General features: G+C 39.2%; 1 protein-coding gene across 8 annotated transcripts in view; it reads right to left on the bottom strand.

The window, feature by feature from the left end:
- HEATR5A (HEAT repeat containing 5A) overlaps window positions 1–19,295 on the bottom strand; it is a 99,491-nt gene extending 80,196 nt beyond the window's left edge. For 3 of the 8 annotated variants that reach the window (XM_046652274.1, XM_046652280.1, XM_046652281.1), the window contains exons 1-4: window positions 18,852–19,179; window positions 3,862–4,062; window positions 2,414–2,625; window positions 1,440–1,548 (exon numbers count right to left, since the gene is read on the bottom strand). In XM_046652274.1, the coding sequence (XP_046508230.1) occupies window positions 1,440–1,548; window positions 2,414–2,625; window positions 3,862–3,987 (447 nt within the window). In that variant the 5' untranslated portion in view covers window positions 3,988–4,062; window positions 18,852–19,179. Of the gene's footprint in view, window positions 1–1,439; window positions 1,549–2,413; window positions 2,626–3,861; window positions 4,063–18,851; window positions 19,190–19,228 lie in introns of those variants that run through there. The other 5 variants (XM_046652275.1, XM_046652282.1, XM_046652279.1 and 2 more) reach the window with 5 other exon arrangements.
- Between the last annotated feature and the right edge of the window lie 2,019 nt (window positions 19,296–21,314).

Here is a 21,314-nt window from a genome sequence, read left to right as displayed (position 1 = left end):
AGCAGATTTATAGAAATTAGTCTCTTTTCCTGAATCACCTTCTTCAACTTTTCAGGAAACTACTGAGAAGTGATCTGCTGAGTAGATTCTCTCATCAGTTTTATATTATGGACCTCACTTCTCCATTAAGTTCTTGAATTAGCTACATTCCTCTTGAAATTTAACATTTTACATTTGAATTTTCCCATGGTTTATCTTGGTACACTTAAAAAAAGTGTGTGTTTAACAAGCCAGCATTTTTACAAATTATTTCAGAGCTGTTTTCTAGACTATTTTTCTAAGTAAGGTAAGAACAGGAACTGGTGTGATATTTTCACATTTAAAGGTGCTGAGTTATCTTTAAAATTAGGGATCAGAGGGGCTGCCCCAGTGGTGCAGTGGTTAAGTTTGAGCACTCTACTTTGGTGGCCCAGGGTTCATGGGTTTGTATCCAGGGCACAGACCCGCACACCACTCATCAAGCCATGCTGTGGCAGCATCCCGCATACAAGATAGAGGAAGACTGGCAGAGATGTTAGCTCAAGACCAATCTTCCTCACACACACAAAAATTAAGGACCATAGATTTAAAATTTTTGATATACAAACATACAAATACTTTCATTTCAAAACTGAATGGTAAAACTGAAGTTGGCAAAGGATCACAGTATCTTGGAAGTCAAGTGAAGAAACGAGTACAAAAACAAAGGGTGTTCCACCGTGGGAAATGATGCCAACAAATCAACGAGGCTAAAGCTGAGAATACACTCCCCTGGCAATTAAAAGGTCATCCAGATCCTGGTTGTACTGACATCCCCATGCTCTTTCCTGCCCTGATTATTACACTCCTTACTCCCTTCTGCTGCTGGTACAATACTAATCCATCCATCGGGTACACAGTAGTTACCTCCTATGTATCTGGGTCCTTGGTGACAAGCAGTTGCTCTGGCACTAGTAAGTAGTATCAGATGGAAAAGGATGTGAGAGGAGGGAACAGGGACAGGTCAGCCTGAGAAATACCTTAGCTTTTGCCCATTTGGATTTATCTGAAAACACGAAATTTTATTGCATTATTGCTTTTCTAATGAAGATTCAACATACAAAGTACATATGTGTGTCACCTAGAAATACTTCATCTATGGATGTATTTATATACATACCTTATGTATACTTGTCATAGGTAAAGCTCTTATTGTTTTTTTGTGTGAGGAAGATTGGCCCTGAGCTAACATCCATGCCAATCCTCCTCTATTTTGTATGTAGGTCACTGCCACAGTGTGGCTTGATGAGTTGCGTAGGTCCATGCCCAAGATCCGAACCCGCGAACCCAGGCCATCAAGGTAGAGTGCCCACTATACCATTGGGCCGGCCCCAGTAAGGCTCTTTTTTATTGGCTCAAGAAACCATAAAACTTACAAAATACAACCTTTTTATTCTTTGGTCAAACTTGTAGTTACGTACCTCTGCACTCTTCATAGCTTTAAGAATATTCCCCACTGTATCACTAAAGGTGTTACCCAGTATTCTACCCAACTTCTTGTACAAGGAACCCAAACAGACCACAGCAGCACTGAAACAACATTTAAATGAAAAATTAGTCATGGCTTAAAAAGAAGAAAGAAAAAAAATCTTATGACAGGTAATGGAGACTATCTAATTTTACTTTTAAAGGATAAATTTCCCAGAATCTACATCATTGTTAAATCCTAAGGCATAACACTCAGGTGAATATCAAATAATTACACTTTCAATAACAAGAATTTTTTAAAAGATGTACCAATCTTCAATTAAATCTCAGCCCAAAGACTCAAATTTTTTACAAAATAATTTGTAACAGAATTCAGCCTCATATATTAGATAATCAAAGATGGACTTGAAAGAAAAAAATAATGTTCTCATCAAGTCTGAAGTCTGAAAACTGTATGAGAAAATACAGTCTTCTATAAGCTAAAAATTAGATCAATAAAAATTTCTATAAATTACTATGTGGAACCATACATGGCTTATTGCCTGCTCTAAAATAACAGGTGATAAAATGAGCTGAATCCTATAAAGAAAGAAACTAAGCTATTCTTCTTGGGATCTTAGAACACTAGCATTTTTCTATAAGATAATTACTATTAATTTCCACTACTAAGAACTAATACACTAAAAGACCAACCAAAACGTGAAGAACTTAGAATAGGTTTTTCTTAAACACTCAACTACCAAAATTTTAGTGAAACACATCTGATTCCCAAATCTAGACTTCAAACATGTCTAAAATATTTTTTAAAAGAACGGTTTCTCAGTCAATGTTAGATGGGAAAATGTTAAATTTCTTAAAAAGTTAGATAAAAAATGAGTAAAACAATTAGTATTCAGTTTCAAAATAATTATCAAGTAGTTTGGGTTCTTTATAAAAATTTTCTGTTCAGTTTCAACATTTAACTTACAGTTTAGTGGGAAGATAACTTGGAGAATCATCTTTGCTACGAATGAGATCATTACATTTATCGATTGCCTCGTAAACAGAGAACGTGTCTCCAATACTATAAAGAATGCCTAGATTCTTAGCAAGGAGCTTGCGGGTAGGAGGCCCTGGGGAGCTGTTCAACAAAGATAAGAGCTGCTCAACAAGAGTCTTCTGTCTCTCCCTTACAACACTCTAGAAAGGAAGGGAACAAAAAGACAATTCAAAGTCAACACAATTACATGTAATCCTCTAATAGGATTATTCTTTCATACATTTAAGAACTAACTAACAGGCTCTGGAAAAACGTAAAATTATTTTCACTAAAAATTACAAATAAGTTGGTGGCAAGGTCATCACACCACACGAATAGATGATTTGCTGCCCTGCTGATATCTCCCAAAAATAAATTCTGGACCATCATCTATTGGAGTCTCTGTGCACAAAGACAAGGGCTCCACCTCTTCTCTATCTTTATGTTTGAGAGGTAGAGCAAATTTGTATTTTAACTAGAGCTTTGAAGTTATTAAGCCTCGTCCCATACACATCTGCATAAATAAGCTGCAACCTATAACTCTCACCAGAGCGGACCTTGTAATGGTTACCTGTTTCACTCAGATCTTTTGCTAAGTTTAGTGCAATTTTATTTTTGTAAGCTTATGCATCTAAAAGCCAATAATGTTACTCCATTTTACTTGTCTGCTCTCTGAAAAAGGAGTACAGAATATCACTACAAAGGTAACGGTATTCAGCTGCTCACTGAGGCCTAAACTTCCATAATGAAATATCTGATAATTTAGTGCATGGATTTTTGTCTTTTCTTAAATTCTAATCGTCTCCATGAGTAATGTCTTAGCACCACTTTGGTAATACATATGTTATTGTTATTATGTAGGAGAATGTCCTGATTTTTAGATGTAGGCAAAAGTATTTAGAAGTACCACCTCACACAGCTCAGTAAATCTGTCAGTCAAACAGGGCAAAATGTTAACAACTGTTGAATGCAGATGAAGGGTATGAGTGATTGGTATTCTTTTTTTGTACTCATTTCATAAGCTTTTAAGAAGGAATGTTTACTCAAAGACTCTTCAATTCAGATCTCCCTCTGCTTTTATAAGTGAAACTCTGATTACATTATTTAGCACTATACTGCACCAGGGCTTCATGCATATGGAGGTACACAAGGGACAGAAGATAAGCTCATTTCTTTCTGCTTTTTGGAAAAGAATAAAGTTCTTGTAATATTAAAACTGCAGGTTTTGGTAGGGGGCAAAAAATTACTATATTTAATTATAAAGTCTCAACACAGTCTAGTATTTGAAAGCTAATTTAGGTTATTCTGGACAAAACTAGAAAAGCAAACCAAAGGACACTTACCTGACACTTTTTTAAAAACCCCCCCAAAAAACCCAGTTTTGCAATTTTACCCACCCTGCTGGTTGCTAGCAAGAGCTTGTCCAAATATCTCAACCAATCAAACAGAAACTCTGCCTTCTGAACTTCACCTAGCTGACTGCACGCTTCTTCATTCAGCAACAAGCTATGAGCTAATTCCATGCCTTGCAGAAAATTCTCCTAGCTGGTCACGATTCTTCTCATTAAACTTCAGTCAAGATACCTAAGAACAAAAATCTGTAAAGAGGAAAACAACATATTTTAAAAGGAGAATGAAGAGGCAGGCAATCGTAACGCCAGAAATCTTCCACATCAAAGCACAAAGCATAATTAAATGTACACATCTTTTATAACGGCTCTCTGGCAAAACTGGGAAAATCCCACTACTAAACTCTAGCTAACACTGACACAAAATCCAACTTGTATTCTGTACCCGTTTGAGAGAGTAGATAGGCAAAAGAGAGTAGGATCATTGACATTTATATACAAAAACTTGCTGAACAGAAGAGACATTCCACTCAAACTGAAAATTTTAAGGTAAGCTGGACTATGAAGTGCTAGATTTTCAGTTTTCTTTGTAGTCTAAATACTCTTTTACCAAAATGAGTCATGGTATATATTAACAAATGACCAAATATCCAGATCTCGTTCTACAAATCTATCTAAAATTCTACAGTCAAGTCTGACAGCTCTCTGGGCCTTTGCACATCCTGTCATTTACCTGGAAATATAAGCCAGAGCAGAGGGACTTACTCCCATTAGTCTCTGTTCCTCCAGCCTAATAGACGCTGCGTGTAGCTTTAGGCTAGAAGTTTTAGGAAAGTTTCATCTCAACCAGTACAGTTTCCTTATCTCTGTGAGCCTTGTTGTGAAAGCAAATTCTTTTTTGAAGGCACTTGGATGGATGTTGTCCAGGGATTGTAGCAATAAAGATCATATCTGCTCTGACCTAGATCCAATGTAGCCTTTACTTTCATTATAGCAAATAATCAACAAAAGACAGAAGAGGTTTGGTTTTGTTTTTTAAAATTCATCAGCATCTCCCAGGCACATCCTAGGGCCTTTCCAGAACATACATAACATAGAAGCATGTGTATACACATACACACAACACACATTTACACAATGGCATTGTGACTAAGGAATTTTTTATTCTTAGGATACATGCTCAAGTACATTGCAGTAAAGCAGCATGATGCCTGCAACTCGTTTTCAAATGGGTAAGCAAATCAATCAATCAGCCATAAAATACGGTAAAATGTTGACAGTTGAATGTAGGTAGTGGGTATGTGACTGATCATTTTACTATTCAGTTTTTCTGTATTTTTTTAAAGATCACAATAAAAAGGTGGAAAAATTATTTCAGATAATAGAAATAAAAAAACATAAGATGGCTTTTTAACAAAAATCATTACTACTACTTATAGGAGTGACAGCTATCATCAAGAACATTACACAACAGAGAAGGCACCATATACATAAAACACGGACACTCTTGTTCACTAATATATCAAAAATAAATTTGATACTTTATAAATAAAACTCCAAGCTGAAAAGAAACAGGTAATTGGAATTGCACAGAAATACAGATAGAATGCCACAGATAATTAAACTCAAACATTCCAAACACACAGGTCACATTCGCCTGAACAAATGTCAATCTCCTACAGAGAAGCCAGTCAGCAAATATGGATCAGAAAATCAGATGGGAGGCATGGGGAAGGCTTTTCTTTCTTTCTTTCATTTTTGTCTCCCAGAGAATTTACTGGTATAAAATTACCTAGAGTATCAGATCATCATAATTATTATATAAATGAAAAGAGCCTCTTTAAAAGACAGTAGTCACAAACTGGTACCCCGTTGGCCACATCTGCCCTGCAATGTATTGGGGGGGAAAATTAATCACTAACATTTAAACACAAGATTTTACATGAAAATCTGGGTCCAACTGCCCATTCAGCAACGAACGGCTGAATCTAGGGATGCTCCAGCAGGCCACAGTTGCCACCTGGCCTGCCTTACGCATTTACATTATCTGCCAACTTCAATGGGTATTTAAGTTTTCAACTCCTCCTCTTTCTTTTTTTTTCATATTTTAAAGATTTTATTTATTTATTTTTCCTTTTTCTCCCCAAAACCCCCCAGTACGTAATTGAATATTCTTCGTTGTGGGCCCTTCGAGTTGTGGCATGTGGGACGCTGCCTCAGCGTGGTTTGATGAGCAGTGCCATGTCCGCGTCCAGGATTCGAACCAACGAAACACTGGGCCGCCCGCAGCGGAGCGCGCGTACTCGGCCATGGGGCCAGCCCCCTCCTCCTCTTTCTTTATCTTAGCTGCGTCCTCTGGCTTGAGCCAATATTCTAGATTCTGACTGTGACGCTGCCCCAGATGCCAAAAGACAATTTTCACCCACGCACCCCAGCTGCCCGAGCCTGTGTGCTGCTTTAGCTATTGGGGCCGTCCCCTCCCAATCAGTCCTGCCTATCCGCCCAGCACCACCCAGGACCTGGCACTGACAATCTGCAAAAAAAAAAAAAAAAAAAAAAAGCACCCATTAGATTATTTTCATAAATGTCAATTTTAAGGAACAAGAACAATATAAACAATGGCGCTAACAGATTCACTTTTATAGAGACAGCATCAATTTTAGCTTCTTGTTTAAAAAAATCCTTTCTTATATTATTGAAGTAAACTGACCAAAATATATATAATTAAGGATAAAGTTAATAAATATTAGAGAAATAATTTCCGGAAGAAATCTACTAAGTATACAGAAGGTGAAAAGCAAGTTTGCACTCAATGTCTACAATTGTGTGAGGAAAAAAAATAACCTCGGTAACAAAGAGAAAATTTCTTGTACCCAGCAGGGCAAGCCAAAATCCTATCTTAAGAATCAAATTACCCTTTTTAGAGGTCATTAGGATTGCTGAGGAGACATTTTTTTCCTTAGGCAGCAGCAATATTGTGGTGTAAAATGATCTATCAAGAAGCAAAATAGCTAACACAATGCAATCATAAATAATTCAGTAAGAAGCCTGAGATCATAAGCAGAGCATAAAGTTATCTCCGATACCCTCAATACGTTCCTCATACAAATTACTCCTAAAAGAAGCAGACAGTTCATACTGGCAATCCCACGCCTAAAGCCCCAAGTCCAAATCGTGCCTATGATCTCCTCAGGCGCACTACCAATGAGACAATGCATTTTGTAAGTAACAGATGTTCCTGCTCTCTCCTGAAGCTTCACTTTAGGAAGATGAATACAAATGCAGTCAATCTACCAAACGTTTTAACATAACCACAGCCCCGGGGCTACATATACCTGGAGAACGGCTTATTTTTCCTTTCGAATGTTTCTCTTTTCCATTTTTATGTTTCTGTTGAGCTTGCAAAGTGATTAGTTTATTAAAAGTGAACATATATAGCAACACATTTTTCAAAGTAAAACTATGCTACTTAAAAAAAAAGACTTCATAAAACTGCTGCTCCAACTGTAATGGCAGCCATTATTTTTGACAGAAGCTAGTATTTATTGACCACTTACTATACTCTAGGCACCACTCTAAGTGCTTTACCTTTATTTTCTTGAATAATTCACAAAACTGTTCATGGGGTAGCTATTTTTATTAGTTTTAGATTAAGACGAGGAAACTGAGGCACAGAGAAGCTTAAGTAGCTTTCCTAAGGTCATACAGAACCTAGTGGTTCACTTATGCAATCTGACTCTAGATTTATGACTTTAACCACTAGATCCAATGCTGCTCGTTTCATCCAGCTAAGCCCCTCAAACACCCTGAAGGCAGCCATTCTTAAAAAGCTTGGAACTTGTACAGAATTCGTGGATAGTATGGAACTACATATCACTGCACTGTTTCCAACACAGAACACCAAGTTTCTGTTTTTATAAGTTTGAGAATCTCAGAATAAAAGATTTCTCAGGGTGTTTAATAAGGTTGGTGTGTAGTACAAATCTCCACGAATGCAATATAGTATGAAGTATTCATCACTGCCAGCACAATAGTACTTCCAGAGCTAAGTAAGCTGTCCCATGGAGAAACATTAACACGTACCTGTTATGATCCCTCATCCTCTATCTTTAAAAGGTACACGAGAATATCAGTTCCACTACCTTACAGCCAAATATTACACGTGCTTGCCCTAACGCCAACAGTTGAGCTGAGTTTACAAAGGCCCTGAGATGCTTTTTAGACCATGCATTTCTGAGGCGCTGTTTACTTCCTTGGTAAGAAATGTCTGTACGTCGTGTACGACAGAGACTCCTGGTGACTCAGTCCTAATTTGCATCCCTGAAGCCTTCCTACTGAGAAAAGCAGCTCTGTGCACTGTCTACTAGACCTAAGCAGCTAAGGTACTGTCCAAACCATGCTTCTCAGTCGGGGGTAAGTTTGTGTGCCAACAGAAGAAACATGGAGCATACTATTGGAGGATCAAATTTTACTTCAAGGTTTCCTCTCTGATACGAATTTAAAACATTATTTTATATTAAAATATGCAGTTAATATGCAACAGAAGGTAAATAAAGTGTTTCAAGACAAAACATGAGACTTCAAAGAAATTCTGAGTATGACAATGCCTTTCTAGACTTCCTTTAACAAAGGCACTCTCCTCTGCTGGGAGACTACTACATTAAAGGAAAAGTTTAAGGACCACTAAGCCACTAATAAGTTGAACTATATGAACTGCCATTTTTATAGCTCAAAATGGCTAAATACTGGCAATTTCTTGTGATTAAATCTAAATATCACGCTCAGTCTTCGAAGATCTGGCATGGTACAGAAAAAGCTAATGTCTGCACTTTGCAGCGTCTTCTCAAGCCAGTGACTCTCTTAACCGAGAGTAACACATACGTATAAATATTGTTGACTGCTGACAGAAAGACGAACCAGCAGGGAGCCAAATTTCCAAGGTTTGCTAGAATAACTTACTCCAAAGCCATCTTCCAAGAGCAGTTATCAATTTGTATTATCAACAAGGGCCAACTTTCCACCTGAAAATGAGTTAACATCAAATTTATGTAGGCAAGGAAGTGTAAGCACCTTCAACAATTTAAAAAATAACACAAAAGAATAAAACAGGCTACCGATTATGCCAGTCCTGATAGAAAGTATTAACATAAGTTTCTCTAACTAGGGTTTATAGATCTATTTTGATAGAGATGGGAACACACATTGAAATTTATGAGGAAAAAAGTCTTCTTAATCTTTCCGGTCATTTTAGTTTCTTAAAATGTTTTAATTTTGAGGATGGAAAATAAGAATAATCACAAATAAAGAGAGCACCAAACACAAAATAAGATAGGTTTGTTGGATTGATTTGTTAGTTTTTTCTTTCCAGAGCACGAAAAGACCAGTTTACAAAATGAACAAGCCACTAAACAGTAAATGGAACTAATTCCAGAATGCATCAAGGTGGCTGAAGTTTTGAAATATGTCTCATACTTAAATTTCAATTACTTTTGACTGTCACTTCTCTAAAAAACATCATGACAGCTTCAAGTCAGCCTCCAGTCTTTATTTTCTCAGTTTTGTTCGAAAAGCATAAAGTAAGCCAAAAACAAAACAAAAAACTCTCAAGATCTCCCACGCTTCAGGAAACATACATAAATCTTAAAGTCTAAATCTTTCCAACAAAACAAAACAATAATTAACTTAAATCTAGAAAGGAGCTGGATCATTCTACCCTGACCCAAGATTCCCCTAGCCCTGTGATTTAGGCTTTGCAAAATTATAGGTTACAAAACAGGAACACACAAGATACACAGCATTAAGTCTTGCTTCAGATGTTGCCTAAGGAAAGCTGCCCCTGGCAGGGAGAAAATGAGGCCTCTTCGTTACTGTACTTTAAATATCCCTAGGCACAGTCTAAAGTTGGTTTGCTGACACACTTAACCACGATACTGCACTGGCTTTAGCGTAAAACGGACAATGAAGCAAATCATTTATAATCTTAGAATTATTTAATACAGTTTTATCTTGATTTTAAAATCTTGTCTGTATTGATTCCATCTTTGAATCTGACATATCTTGCTTCTTTCTTTCTACCACAAACTATTTTAAAATTCAGCTAAAAAAATCACTTCCTTCAGAAAGCCTTTCATGATTAATCCCCCTATTGTACTGTCTCCTCTTGGCTTAGCACTTTTTCCATTATTATATTTATGCTTTTAAAATAATGTTTGGCTTCTCCAGCCATCACTTAGATTGTGTCATTCTTGGGGTATTTTTCCAAATCATGATTAAAAAATCTTAAGATTATTAGACTAGTATCATTATGGGTAATGTTCTCTTTTCTAGTCTCCAAATTTCTAGTGGTTTAAAAACTTTTAAAATGAAACCCTCAAAAACCAATCAGCAAACTAAGCTTCTGCTCAATTTCTAACTTCTAAAATTCACAACAGTGTTTGTCAGCATCATCTTGGTAACATCACAAATGGGGGCGCCCATGTATAGTCTGATGTTCACGGCTATGCCTTTCACTGTCCCCACAGACGACCAAATCATAAAATGACAATGGGAGCTTTTAGTCACCGAGCCAGGAACTTTTTAGGGGCCTAATTTATATCACCTCTAATCATCACAAAGAAAAAAGTAAGGAAGGTATTATTGGTCCCAATTTTATAGATGAAAAAACTACAAAGATGCCAGTAAACAGTAGAATAGGATGAACTCGGGTCTCTGGCAACAAAGCTCATTCTCTTTCCTCAGTGCTAGGAAGCCTTTCCAAGCAGGGAGGGGAGACTGTGTTTTTGACATTAAGATGAAGGAAGGGATAAAACGTGCAGAACAAAGATGGTAGGGGGTGGGAGGGGAAGAGCATTACTTTATATTTGGGCTTTTTCTCTACTCATTTCTCCCTACATCTTTCCGTAAATCACAAACTTGCCTTTATCTCACAACTCCTCCAAGGATAAGGATCAAACAACTAAAAAGGGAGTGCTAGACATGAAAAGATGCTCATCATCGCTGATCATCAGGGAAATGCAAATCAAAACTACACTAAGATATCACCTTACACCCGTTAGAATGACAAAAATATCTAAAACTAATAACAACAAATGTTGGAGAGGTTGCAGAGAAAAAGGAACCCTCATACACTGCTGGTGGGAATGCAAACTGGTGCAGCCACTATGGAAAACAGTATGGAGATTCCTCAAAAAATTAAAAATGGAACTACCATACAATCCAGCCATCCCACTACTGGGTATTTATCCAAAGAGCTTGAAGTCAGCAATCCCAAAAGTCCTATGCACCCCAATGTTTATTGCAGCACTGTTTACAATAGCTAAGACTTGGAAGCAACCTAAGTGTCCAGGAACAGACGAATGGATAAAGAAGATGTGGTACATATATACAATGGAATACTACTCAGCTGCAAAACAGAACAAAATCATTCCATTTGCAGTAACATGGATGGACCTTGAGAGAATTATGTTAAGTGAAATAAGCCAGCGAGAGAAGGATAATCTGTGTATGACTCCACTCATATGAGGAATTTAAAATTATGGACTAAGCACAGTTTAGTGGATACCAGGGGAAAGGTGGAGTGGGGGGGGCACAAAGGGTGAAGTGGTGCACCTACAACATGACTGACAAACATTAATGTACAACTGAAATTTCACAAGATTGTAACCTATCAATAACCCAATTAAAAAATAAAAAAATTTAAAAAAGCAGGAAAAAAAAATAAATAAAAAAAATAAAAAGGGAGTACTGGAGGGCCAGCCCACTGGCATAGTGGTTAAGTTCGCAGCACTCCTTTTCGGTGGCCCTGTGGTTCATGGGTTTGGATCCCAGGCAAGGACCTACACAGCACTCACCAACCCATGCTGTGACAGCGTTTGACATGCAAAGTAGAGGAAGGTTGGCACAGATGTTCACTCAGGGCCAATCTTCCTTAACAAAAAACAAAAGGACTGTTGAGAAGGCAGCGAAGAGAACAACACAGATGAGGTAGGTAAACCACTGAAGGAAGCTAAGCATGTCAAGACAGTAGACCTATAACAATGTAGAGGAGCGATTCTCAACTCTGGCTGCTTTAAAAAAATACCAAAGACAAGCCTAAACCAACTGAACCAGAATCTCATTTAATCCTAATATCACCACCATACAATATGTATTAGCACTATTAATTTAAAATAAGAATACTGAGATTAGATAATACAGATGATTTTAATAGCTGACTGGTGTCCACTACGCTCTCATAATTCATCTGTTAAATTGGGTAAGAAAGATTATCTTGGTATAATTTTTAGATAAGCCCACAGCAACTGAAAATGCTTTAGAAAATAGCAGGAAAATGACAATGAAAGTCAAACTTATGATATTATCTGACATGAACTTAGTCTTCCTAATTCTCTATAGCAACCCTAAAAATAAATTAGTTATCATTACTTAGTACTTTAAAATGTTAAACAGTACTGATTTGATTTAAGCTCAATTAAGAATTTGCTTTACCTAAATGGCTCAAAATGACACGTACATTAAATCTAAATAAGATACAGAAACTTTTATAGCCAATACTAAGATTTCAGAAAAGCTTATAGTTCTATAGTGACAGTACAAATGGTTTAAACTCTTTTGGAAAATATAATGTATTAGAAGTCATAAAAATATCAAAACCATCTGACAAAAGAATCCAGCTTTTGAAAATTCATGCTGATGGCAAACATCAGAATCGTTAAGTGCTGATTACAGCACTATAAAAGTGAAAACTGGAAACTTACAAGTCCAACATTACAGAAATGGTTAAAGTTTGACATATTCAAAGACTATTAGGCTTTCATTCAAAACTATAATTTTGCAAACTGCAAGTGCAGAAGTTTTACATGTTGAGAGAGCCCCACAGGTGAAGCAGTGTTTCCTTCCTAAAGAGTGCTTTGTAGAACAATAGTGCCAAAGAATGAGGAAAAGTGTTGTGTGCGGGGAAAGGTCCAAATACTTCTGGGAAATGCCTGGTTGCGGTCTTCTTTCCTACAGCACATCTCCACACGTGATATGGTCACGTGCACTATGCACCGCTAGGAGGGCCCATATACAGAGCACTGGATATTTCTCACCATGTTTTAACTATAGACCTCTCCCTCACTTCTACCTTTTCCTTTTTTTTCCTTGCTGCGAATCTTGTGCACTGGTGTTCTATAGAACACAACCTTTGTAATACTAATCATTGAAAACTACTCTAAGTCAAAAAATTAATTCCTTTTTTTAATACTATGATAGGATTTTTATTAGAAGGATATATAACAAGTCAATGTCACACTTCTACTTAAAAGTGACCATTTCTGATTAATATTTTGGATCAAATTATTTAACATTCAGAATTCTAAATATAAACAGAATCTTCTCTTAGCTATTCCTGGAATATAAATAAAGATAGTTTTAATTAACCTAGTGTATTTTAAGATTTATCAGTTCACATAAAAATCTGTGTTATTCATATTTTAAAGTTTCACATCACATCCTGTCCAAGCTAAAAATGGCGTGTTGCACCATAAATTTAAAAATTTGACTTTTGTAATTCTGAACACAAATTCCCATAAAATCAACTTAATCCATGTTTCTTAAGTCATAGCACAGAAGTCTAACTTGTAAGGTGCTCCAGGCACAGCACTGATATCTTACTTTAATATATAATGAAAATACATTCAGTGTACCAAGATTCCAAGAATATTTCCTGCAAACTTGGAAGGAATGGGGAGAATACTGCTTCTTATCACTGCATAATACAAGTCAACAGGAATGGCAGATACACACAGCTCCAAGAACCAACGGGAAGCACATCCTATAGAACAGACCAGTTAGGAATGGAATAGGCAAGAAACAAGAGTTACAGAGATGTGGAAATTTATAAGATGGTGGGATAAGAACAGGCCAGAAGTGGGGATACAATTTACTTTGCCTTTGTCTCCTGTTTTTCCTAAGTACTGTAGGTTACTGTTAGGGACTGGAAGAACGGCGGAAGCTGGTTCAATGAAGGAGACTGCAAATGGGGCCCCAACTGGAGTCTAGTGTTTCTGGCAATTCTCCTTCAAAATTACACAAGAGAAAGCCCCTGAAGGGTAAAAGGAAGTGTTGGGGGTGGGGAGAAGACTGAGCAGCAGGAACCAACTCTAATACGGCAGTGATAGGAAAAGGAACTACCTTTTTTTGAGCATTTACTTACTAGAAACTTTTACTATCTCATTTAATCTTCATAACATTGAAACTTAGATATTCTCATTGTACAGATGACAATGAGTTAAGAAATTTGTCCAAGGTCAAATTTGTCCAAGATGTGATTTAAGAGGAAAAAGAAAGAAGGTAGTGCTTACATGTGCCTAGTTTCAATGTCCATGCTCCTTCAACTACTTCACACAGCCTCTTCATACAGTCTCTAATCTCCATTACTGACAGCTACTGCCATAGCTGCCACCGAAGCTTCTAATCCTTATAACTTTGTCACTTTTTCTCATCACTTCGCTCTCCTCTTATGTCTCCAATACTTTGAGGCTTTTGTTAACGTGTGAGGTCTTCCAGAGACACCAGCTTCCAGAGGGCTCTTTCCAACCAGACAGTAAATCAATAAGTAATAACACTGTTAGTTTAGGCTTTAGCTATTCCTGACAATTTTTATCACCATTCATTCCACAAACGAACTCTTCCATTTCTCCCGGGGAAGGGAGATCTCATTCGGACATTTGGGAGTGTCAGACAGCAGATTTTAAGGTAAGAGAATTTTTACCCTTCTATCTCCCACCTCTCTCATCTGAAAGTCACTGACTGAGCCATCTCACTACTTGGTACCTAGTTGAGAATCCAGTAACAAGAAGTGAAAAACAAACCAAGTTTTTTTTAAAAACAATATATAGCAATTGATTGTTTCAAAGATCATGATCCTTACTGACATAAGTGTCTTGGTCCCTCAAAGCCTATTCACTCTTAGTTTAGACATGACTAATAATCCAGTCATCTGGATTCTAGCTAGGGTGGAGTAGAGCGCCATGTTAAAAGTGAAGAAGCAAACTCACTGGGAGCAGGAAGAAGTCAGAGCAGGCAGCTAATAGTGATGGAAGTGACTAAAATACTATTTAATATAGATGTTTGAAAAAGCAGGGCAATACGGGGCTATTTAGTACAAGAGCAAAGTGCACAAGACGCCATTATTCCCCTGGCTTGGCAGGGTACAGAGGAGGCCAGGAATCCCTGCTCAATTTCCCCAAATTACTCTATCCTTGTGTTTGCTGCTCGTGCCATCTGCTACCTAGCACTTCCGAGTATAGCCATTAGACCCGCCTGCTTTAGAATCTCCTCCTTTTTCCTCTTCAACTCTAACTGTTCATGGCTTTTACATTGTGGTTAGTATTCACAGACTCACCCTTAATCCGCACTATGGTCTGGCATCTTGATTATTCTCATGGTTCCCACTTCTAAGTCACAACATAGCCCATGCAACACATGGCCTAGAATTTAGCTGTATTTCCTACCTTCTTGGGGCCCCACCTGAGGGCTTTCCTTAGCAGACACTGCTTCTCACTCCCTGCCAGATGCCCAGCCAGGCTCTTAACTTTGCAAGTGTAACTCCCTTGCACAATTCCATTATTACTCTGCCTTCTGGCTGCCACGGTCATGGTACACCCAAGTAACACAGTCAACAGACCATCCATTACCTCTAACCCCCAAGTAGATCTAGGGCAGCCCTCCGTAATCCAACTCATTGATATTTCTGCAGCAAAAGATAAACATATTTGCATGAGGTGGGATAAATAATGACTATGAGTAGCTTCAAACCAGTTCAGGTCATGTTTTGCTCCCATATGAGTTAAGAAAAACACTTTTCAGAGTCTTTTGGACTCCAGAATTAAGATTAAAGGATTTTGTACCTGTATATGTTTTTCTTCCTTTTTTTCCCCACTTTTCGGATTTCTCTCAAAATATTAAAAAAGAATTTTTTCTTGTGATCTCAATGGGTACTCTCAATTTTCTGATAACTTTACTTAGATAAAAAACGTATTGAATAAAGAGGTATTATTCTGCATATATACACAAAAACATGCATATATTCAACATAGAAACCTACAAATACAACAGAAATGGAAATAGATAGATGCCACTGTAGAGTTATCCACAGAGAAGCATTATTGGGGCACTAAGTACAACTAAGTTCCTGAAAAAATACAGGGGCCCGCCTCGTGGTGTAGTGGTTAAGTTCACGTGCTCCACGTGGGCAGCCTGGGGTTAGCAGGTTTGGATCCTGGGCACAGACCCACACACCACTCATCAAGCCACACTGTGGTGGCAACCCACATACAAAATAGAGGAAAAGTGGCACAGATGTCAGCTCAGGGACAATCTTCCTCACCAAAAAAAAAAAAAAAAGTACATATATAAAACATTTTATTTAGTGAAATTAGAACCAAATGATGGTTTTAAGATTAGCAAAAGTATATGCACAGCTTCAAACATTTACAATTATCACCTCCTACAAGTTTTCCTTCTTTCCTGTCATAAAACTCACTCAAATTTCTTAGGCAGGTAACATTAACAGAGTGCCTTAATATGGCTATATTATGCTTCTTTTTTTTTAGAAATAATTACCTTTTAAGTTGCCACTAGAGTAAAAAAAAAAAAAAAAAGCCCTAGCATGATTCAGGATACACGCTTCAGTTTCAATGTGTTGGGTATCTGTTAAGAGAGTCTAATTTCTCGTCTGGGTCTTACTGTAAATATGTTTGATTTCATGTTCAGTTACACTTTCAGTAATTTTCTGTCTGATCTTTTGATCAATTGCTATGTCACTAGATTCATGTTAAAAAAATGTTCTGAGTAAAAATAACTGTTACTTGTGATAAACACCATGAAAGATTCATTAAAGAGTTTACCAAACTAAAAAACTTTTCCACACCAGATCTAAATTAAAACAAAAAATTATAAAGTTGTCAGAGAAACATAAAAATCCCTCCTTTTCTCTAGTCTTCCAAAAGGCTAGGATCACTGAAATAAAAAACTTTATACTAGGTAAATATAGCAGAACAGCCACGCCCCTCCTCCATCATTACACACCTAGAATCCAGAAGCATTTATGGGATCCTACGGTTTACCTGACGCAATAAAAAAAAAAAAGGCAAGATTAAGAATTAAAACTGAACTTAACCTATTTCCTCCTACAAAAGATTTACTGATTAAGAGTTTAGAGTTCTAGTCCAGGGTTGGCAAATTTTTTCTGTAAAGGATCTGTAAACTACTTTAGGCTCTGTGGGCCATACGGTCTCCACCACAATTACTCATAACAACACATAAACCACCATAAACAACAGATAAACGAGTACGGTTGTGTTCCAGTAAAACTTTACCAAACCTGCCCCCCACAGGCTGGATTTGACGGACAGGCTGTCAATTACCAACCCCTATTCTAACCCAAAACATTTAACACTAGAACTAGACAAGAATTCAATTAAACGATATAAACAAGTTTTTACTAGTTCCTTAAGCCTCAGTTAGCTCATTTCTTAAGAGAAGATTAATAAGTTTCTGCAGTCTCCTCAAAAAGCAGAAGTGCTTTTTATATGAGGACTGTGGTCCCATAAAGGACTGTTGAAACCCATCAACTACACTATGGTTAATTAACGAAACACAGAAGACTCAATAAAGCTTTTCTTTTGTTCAACGCAGATGCCACTAAACTGGCTAACCAGCATCCAGAATGAAGTAAATTTAGAATATGTAGGGGCCAAACAAATCCAGAGTTTAATCCTTTACTTTATTCATAATTAAGAAAGCCTCACGAAGGATATAAACTGCCTCAATCTCCTTTTGAAATAAAGCTGGAAGGAAGGAAGACAGGTGCACTACCTAAAGACAAAAGTACTTAAATTTTTTCCTTAGAAAACGTGTTTACTATTTGTGTAATTTAAACAATTTTTAAGGTATTTTGGATTATATATTTTCTGTCACTAAAGTCAGATACAATGACAAAAAGAAAGGAAGAGAAAAGTAACCTAGGATCCATAAACAGTATTGGAGAAGCTTAAGCTAAAATTCAGGTCTCCCGAGTCTTCTCCTATACCACAGCTACCTATATAAACTAACAGCATTCGAAGACAGATCCAGCCTCCAGTACTTTTTCCAACTGTTACTGTTCTTATATTATACATCTTGCCTGTTAGTCCATTTTATTAAACAAAAAAAAAAATCAATGGTATTACAACGGAAGACAAAGATCAGCTTCAACGTCGATCTAAAGTCACTTTCTCAAAGACGCACTTTCGAAAACGTCTGGAAAATGAAACAGGACAATTCTGCTCTCCCCACCCATCTAACGTCCAGCTCTCAGGACACTTCCGCTTCCCTTACACTTCAAATAATCTCGCCAGAGTATTTTCTCCGAAAGTTCTGAACTGTACTGGCGGGCCCCTTTTCACCCCTCCTTTTAACGTCTCTAGGCTATGAGTTCCTTAAGGGCGCCGAACCTGCACATCAAACGTGCTGAATAAATGAATGCACATAAAAATAATGTATAATTATGACCTTTAATGAGGGAGCTCAAATCATTTGACTACTATCTGATTTGACAGTTACGAAAATCATCTTAACTTGCTAGAGGTATACATGCCTGTCATTAGTAAGCACCGTACAGCGCGTGATAAAGTTCCTAGAGACTCTACAACCGCATGAAATGACGCTGCGCGGGCCGAGAGCAGGGTCGGAAGGGAGGCTTCCCGGCACGAAGCGAAGGCCACCCCAGCAGAGGCTTCCTTGCCCCGCGAGGAGGACTGCAAGCAGCCCCGCACACAGAAGGCAGCCCCCACTCTCGCCCCTGCTCCCTCTGGAGACCCGCCCCGAGGCCGCGCGCCGGCGTCCCGAGAGCCTCGCCCGCCGCCGGGATGGGGCCCCGCTCCCTGCTGACCGCGCGGCGGGCGCCGCAGGGCGGGTTTGGGCGCGGCGCGCCGGCGACGCGGGCTCCGACCTCCCGACCTTCCCCGCACGCCGGAGGCCCCGGGCTCCCGCCGGCGGGCGGAGTCCACGCCTACCTGTTGTGCCCCAGGGAGCGCAGACTTTCCCGGAGCCCAGGAGGAAGGCTGTCCGCACCGGGCAGCGGGCCGTCCCCGCGCGCCGGGTCAGCCCCTCCTCGCAGGGCCCCGGCCCCTGGCCACGGCGCCTCAGCCCTCGACTCCTTCCCGCACCCAGGGCCAGCTACCTCCACCACTTCGCCGCCGCCACCACCCCGGGAACGCCCAGCCGCTCAACTCCCGCCGCGGGCCCCGCTGCGGCGTCCCTCCCCGCCGGCAGGCAGCCTGGACACCGCCCCCTCGCGCCCGGAGCCGCCTCCACTCCCGGGAACCCCCGACTGCCCGACCTCAGGGGCGCCCCCCGCGGCTCGGCGCGCCTCCCAGTCCCGCCACGTTACCCGCTCCACAGCGCAGCAGGGCAGCGCCACGACTTGCCAGCGGCGGCGACTGCGAGGCGGGAGACGGGAGGGGTGTGCGCGGGGCGGGGCCGGAAAGCTCCGGGCGGTCAGCGCCGCCCGGGCTCGGATTGGAGGCGCGCCCTGCGCCGCGCCGCGGAGCCCAGGCCTCCCCAGCCGGCCACCGAGCCATCGAGCGCCCGCTCTGGCAGGCGTGACTGCTCCACCGCCGAAAGAGCGATGGAGGCGACCGCGGCCCAGATTGAACCCAGGGCTGCGGATCTGCAGTCCGAAGATTTTGGCCACAGCTATTTTTGTCTGTTTTTATCGCCACTTAGAATCCGTGGGGGCGGCATTGTGCATCTGAGGGCTAAGACACAACTGGAGCCTGGAGAAATTCAGGCAGGGAGTGGTGTGGGTGTAGACGGTGGAATGTTAGAGGTGGAAGGCGCCCTACAGAGCCTTGTAGTCTTAGCTCCTCGTTTTACAGCCTGAGACTCAGGCCTGATGTAAAGCGACTTGCTTAAGGTCACACACTGAGTCAATGGCGGAATTGGGACTAATAGCCTCTTGGTTCCAAGTTAAGTGCGTTTTTCCAGTATACTCAGTGTTTTCAAAGCAATTTTTCAACTATTTTGAAACAATCTCAAGCCTATAAAAACGTTGCTAGTACAAAGAATGTTTTTTTCCTGAACCACTTGAGCTTTAAGTTGCTGATACGATGCCACATTGTCCCTAAATACTTGCATATGTATTTCCTGCTAATAAGCACCTTCTACTACATAATTACAATATAACTATCAAAATCCACACATTTACATGATATATTTCATTTTACCAATTGTCTCAATAATGTTCTTTATGGTAAGAGGATTCAGTTCAGAATGAAGCATTGAATTTACTTATCACGTATCTTTAGTTGCCTTTGATCTGGAACACCTTCAGTCTTTCCTTGACTTTCACGTGCTTAACGCTTTTGAAGATTCCCCGCCAATTATTTTGTAGAATGGCCTTCACTTTGACTCTGTCTGCAGGTATCTTTGACGGGACTCTCACAGAAGTGATGCTGTTTTCTTCTCATTGCACCTGATCAGGTGGCACATAAATTTGTCTCATTATTGATTTTTTTTTAAATTAGGTAGTGTCTACCAGGCTTCTCCACTGTAAAGTTGCTTTTTTTTATCATTTTGTAATTAAGTATTTTGTGGGGGAGATTCTTTGAAACTATGTAAATATCTTGTTTCTCATCAAACTTTCAATTAATTTATTTATATCAGTATGAATTCAGTTTCCTATTTTATTTAATGGGTTATATCAACAACATGGATGGATCTTGAGGGTATTATGCTAAGTGAAATAAGTCGGACGGAGAAAGTCAAACATCATATGATCTCACTCATAAGTAGAACATAAAAACAACAACAACAAACAAACACAGAGATACAGAGATTAGATTGGTGGTACCAGAGGGGAAGTGGGGAGGGGGAAGGTGAAAGGGGTGACTGGGCACATGTGTGATGGTAATTGGTGTTTGGGTGGTGAACATGATGTAAACTACAGTGAAATCGAAATACAAGGATGTACACCTGAAATTTACATAGTGTTATAAGCCAGTGTTACCTCAATAAAAAATAAAATAATAATGGGTTATAATCTGTTTCTATCATTATTTATTTTGATGTTCAAATTGTCCCAGGTTTGGTCAGTGAGAGCTGCATTCATGCTGGCTTCTGTGTCTTTGTGCATCTGTTTTAAATTCTTTCACAATATTTTTTTGCAAAACATTTTAAACATACAGTAAATTTGAGAGTTTTATATACCATATACCCATCATCCATATTCTACATTAACATTTTACTCTTCTGTGCCCTTTTGACACACGTCCATCTTTCTTTGAGCTTTCCCTTACTTTCTGGCACAATAAGATGTTCCAGGTTCATCTTGCCCCAGCCCTGGATACAGCCATTTATCCAAGAGTCTCAGCTCCTTTTAGTGGAGAATAGTATTTAGAAACACTAGACATGCTCACTGCTATTTGGGTACTACTGCCCAGCCTGTCTCAGTGAATGCAGCTAGAGAATATTTATAC

The sequence above is a fragment of the Equus quagga genome, chromosome 2 (assembly GCF_021613505.1).
Source record: "Equus quagga isolate Etosha38 chromosome 2, UCLA_HA_Equagga_1.0, whole genome shotgun sequence".
NCBI lineage: Eukaryota > Metazoa > Chordata > Mammalia > Perissodactyla > Equidae > Equus > Equus quagga.
This window is presented reverse-complemented; position numbering and strand designations above follow the sequence as displayed.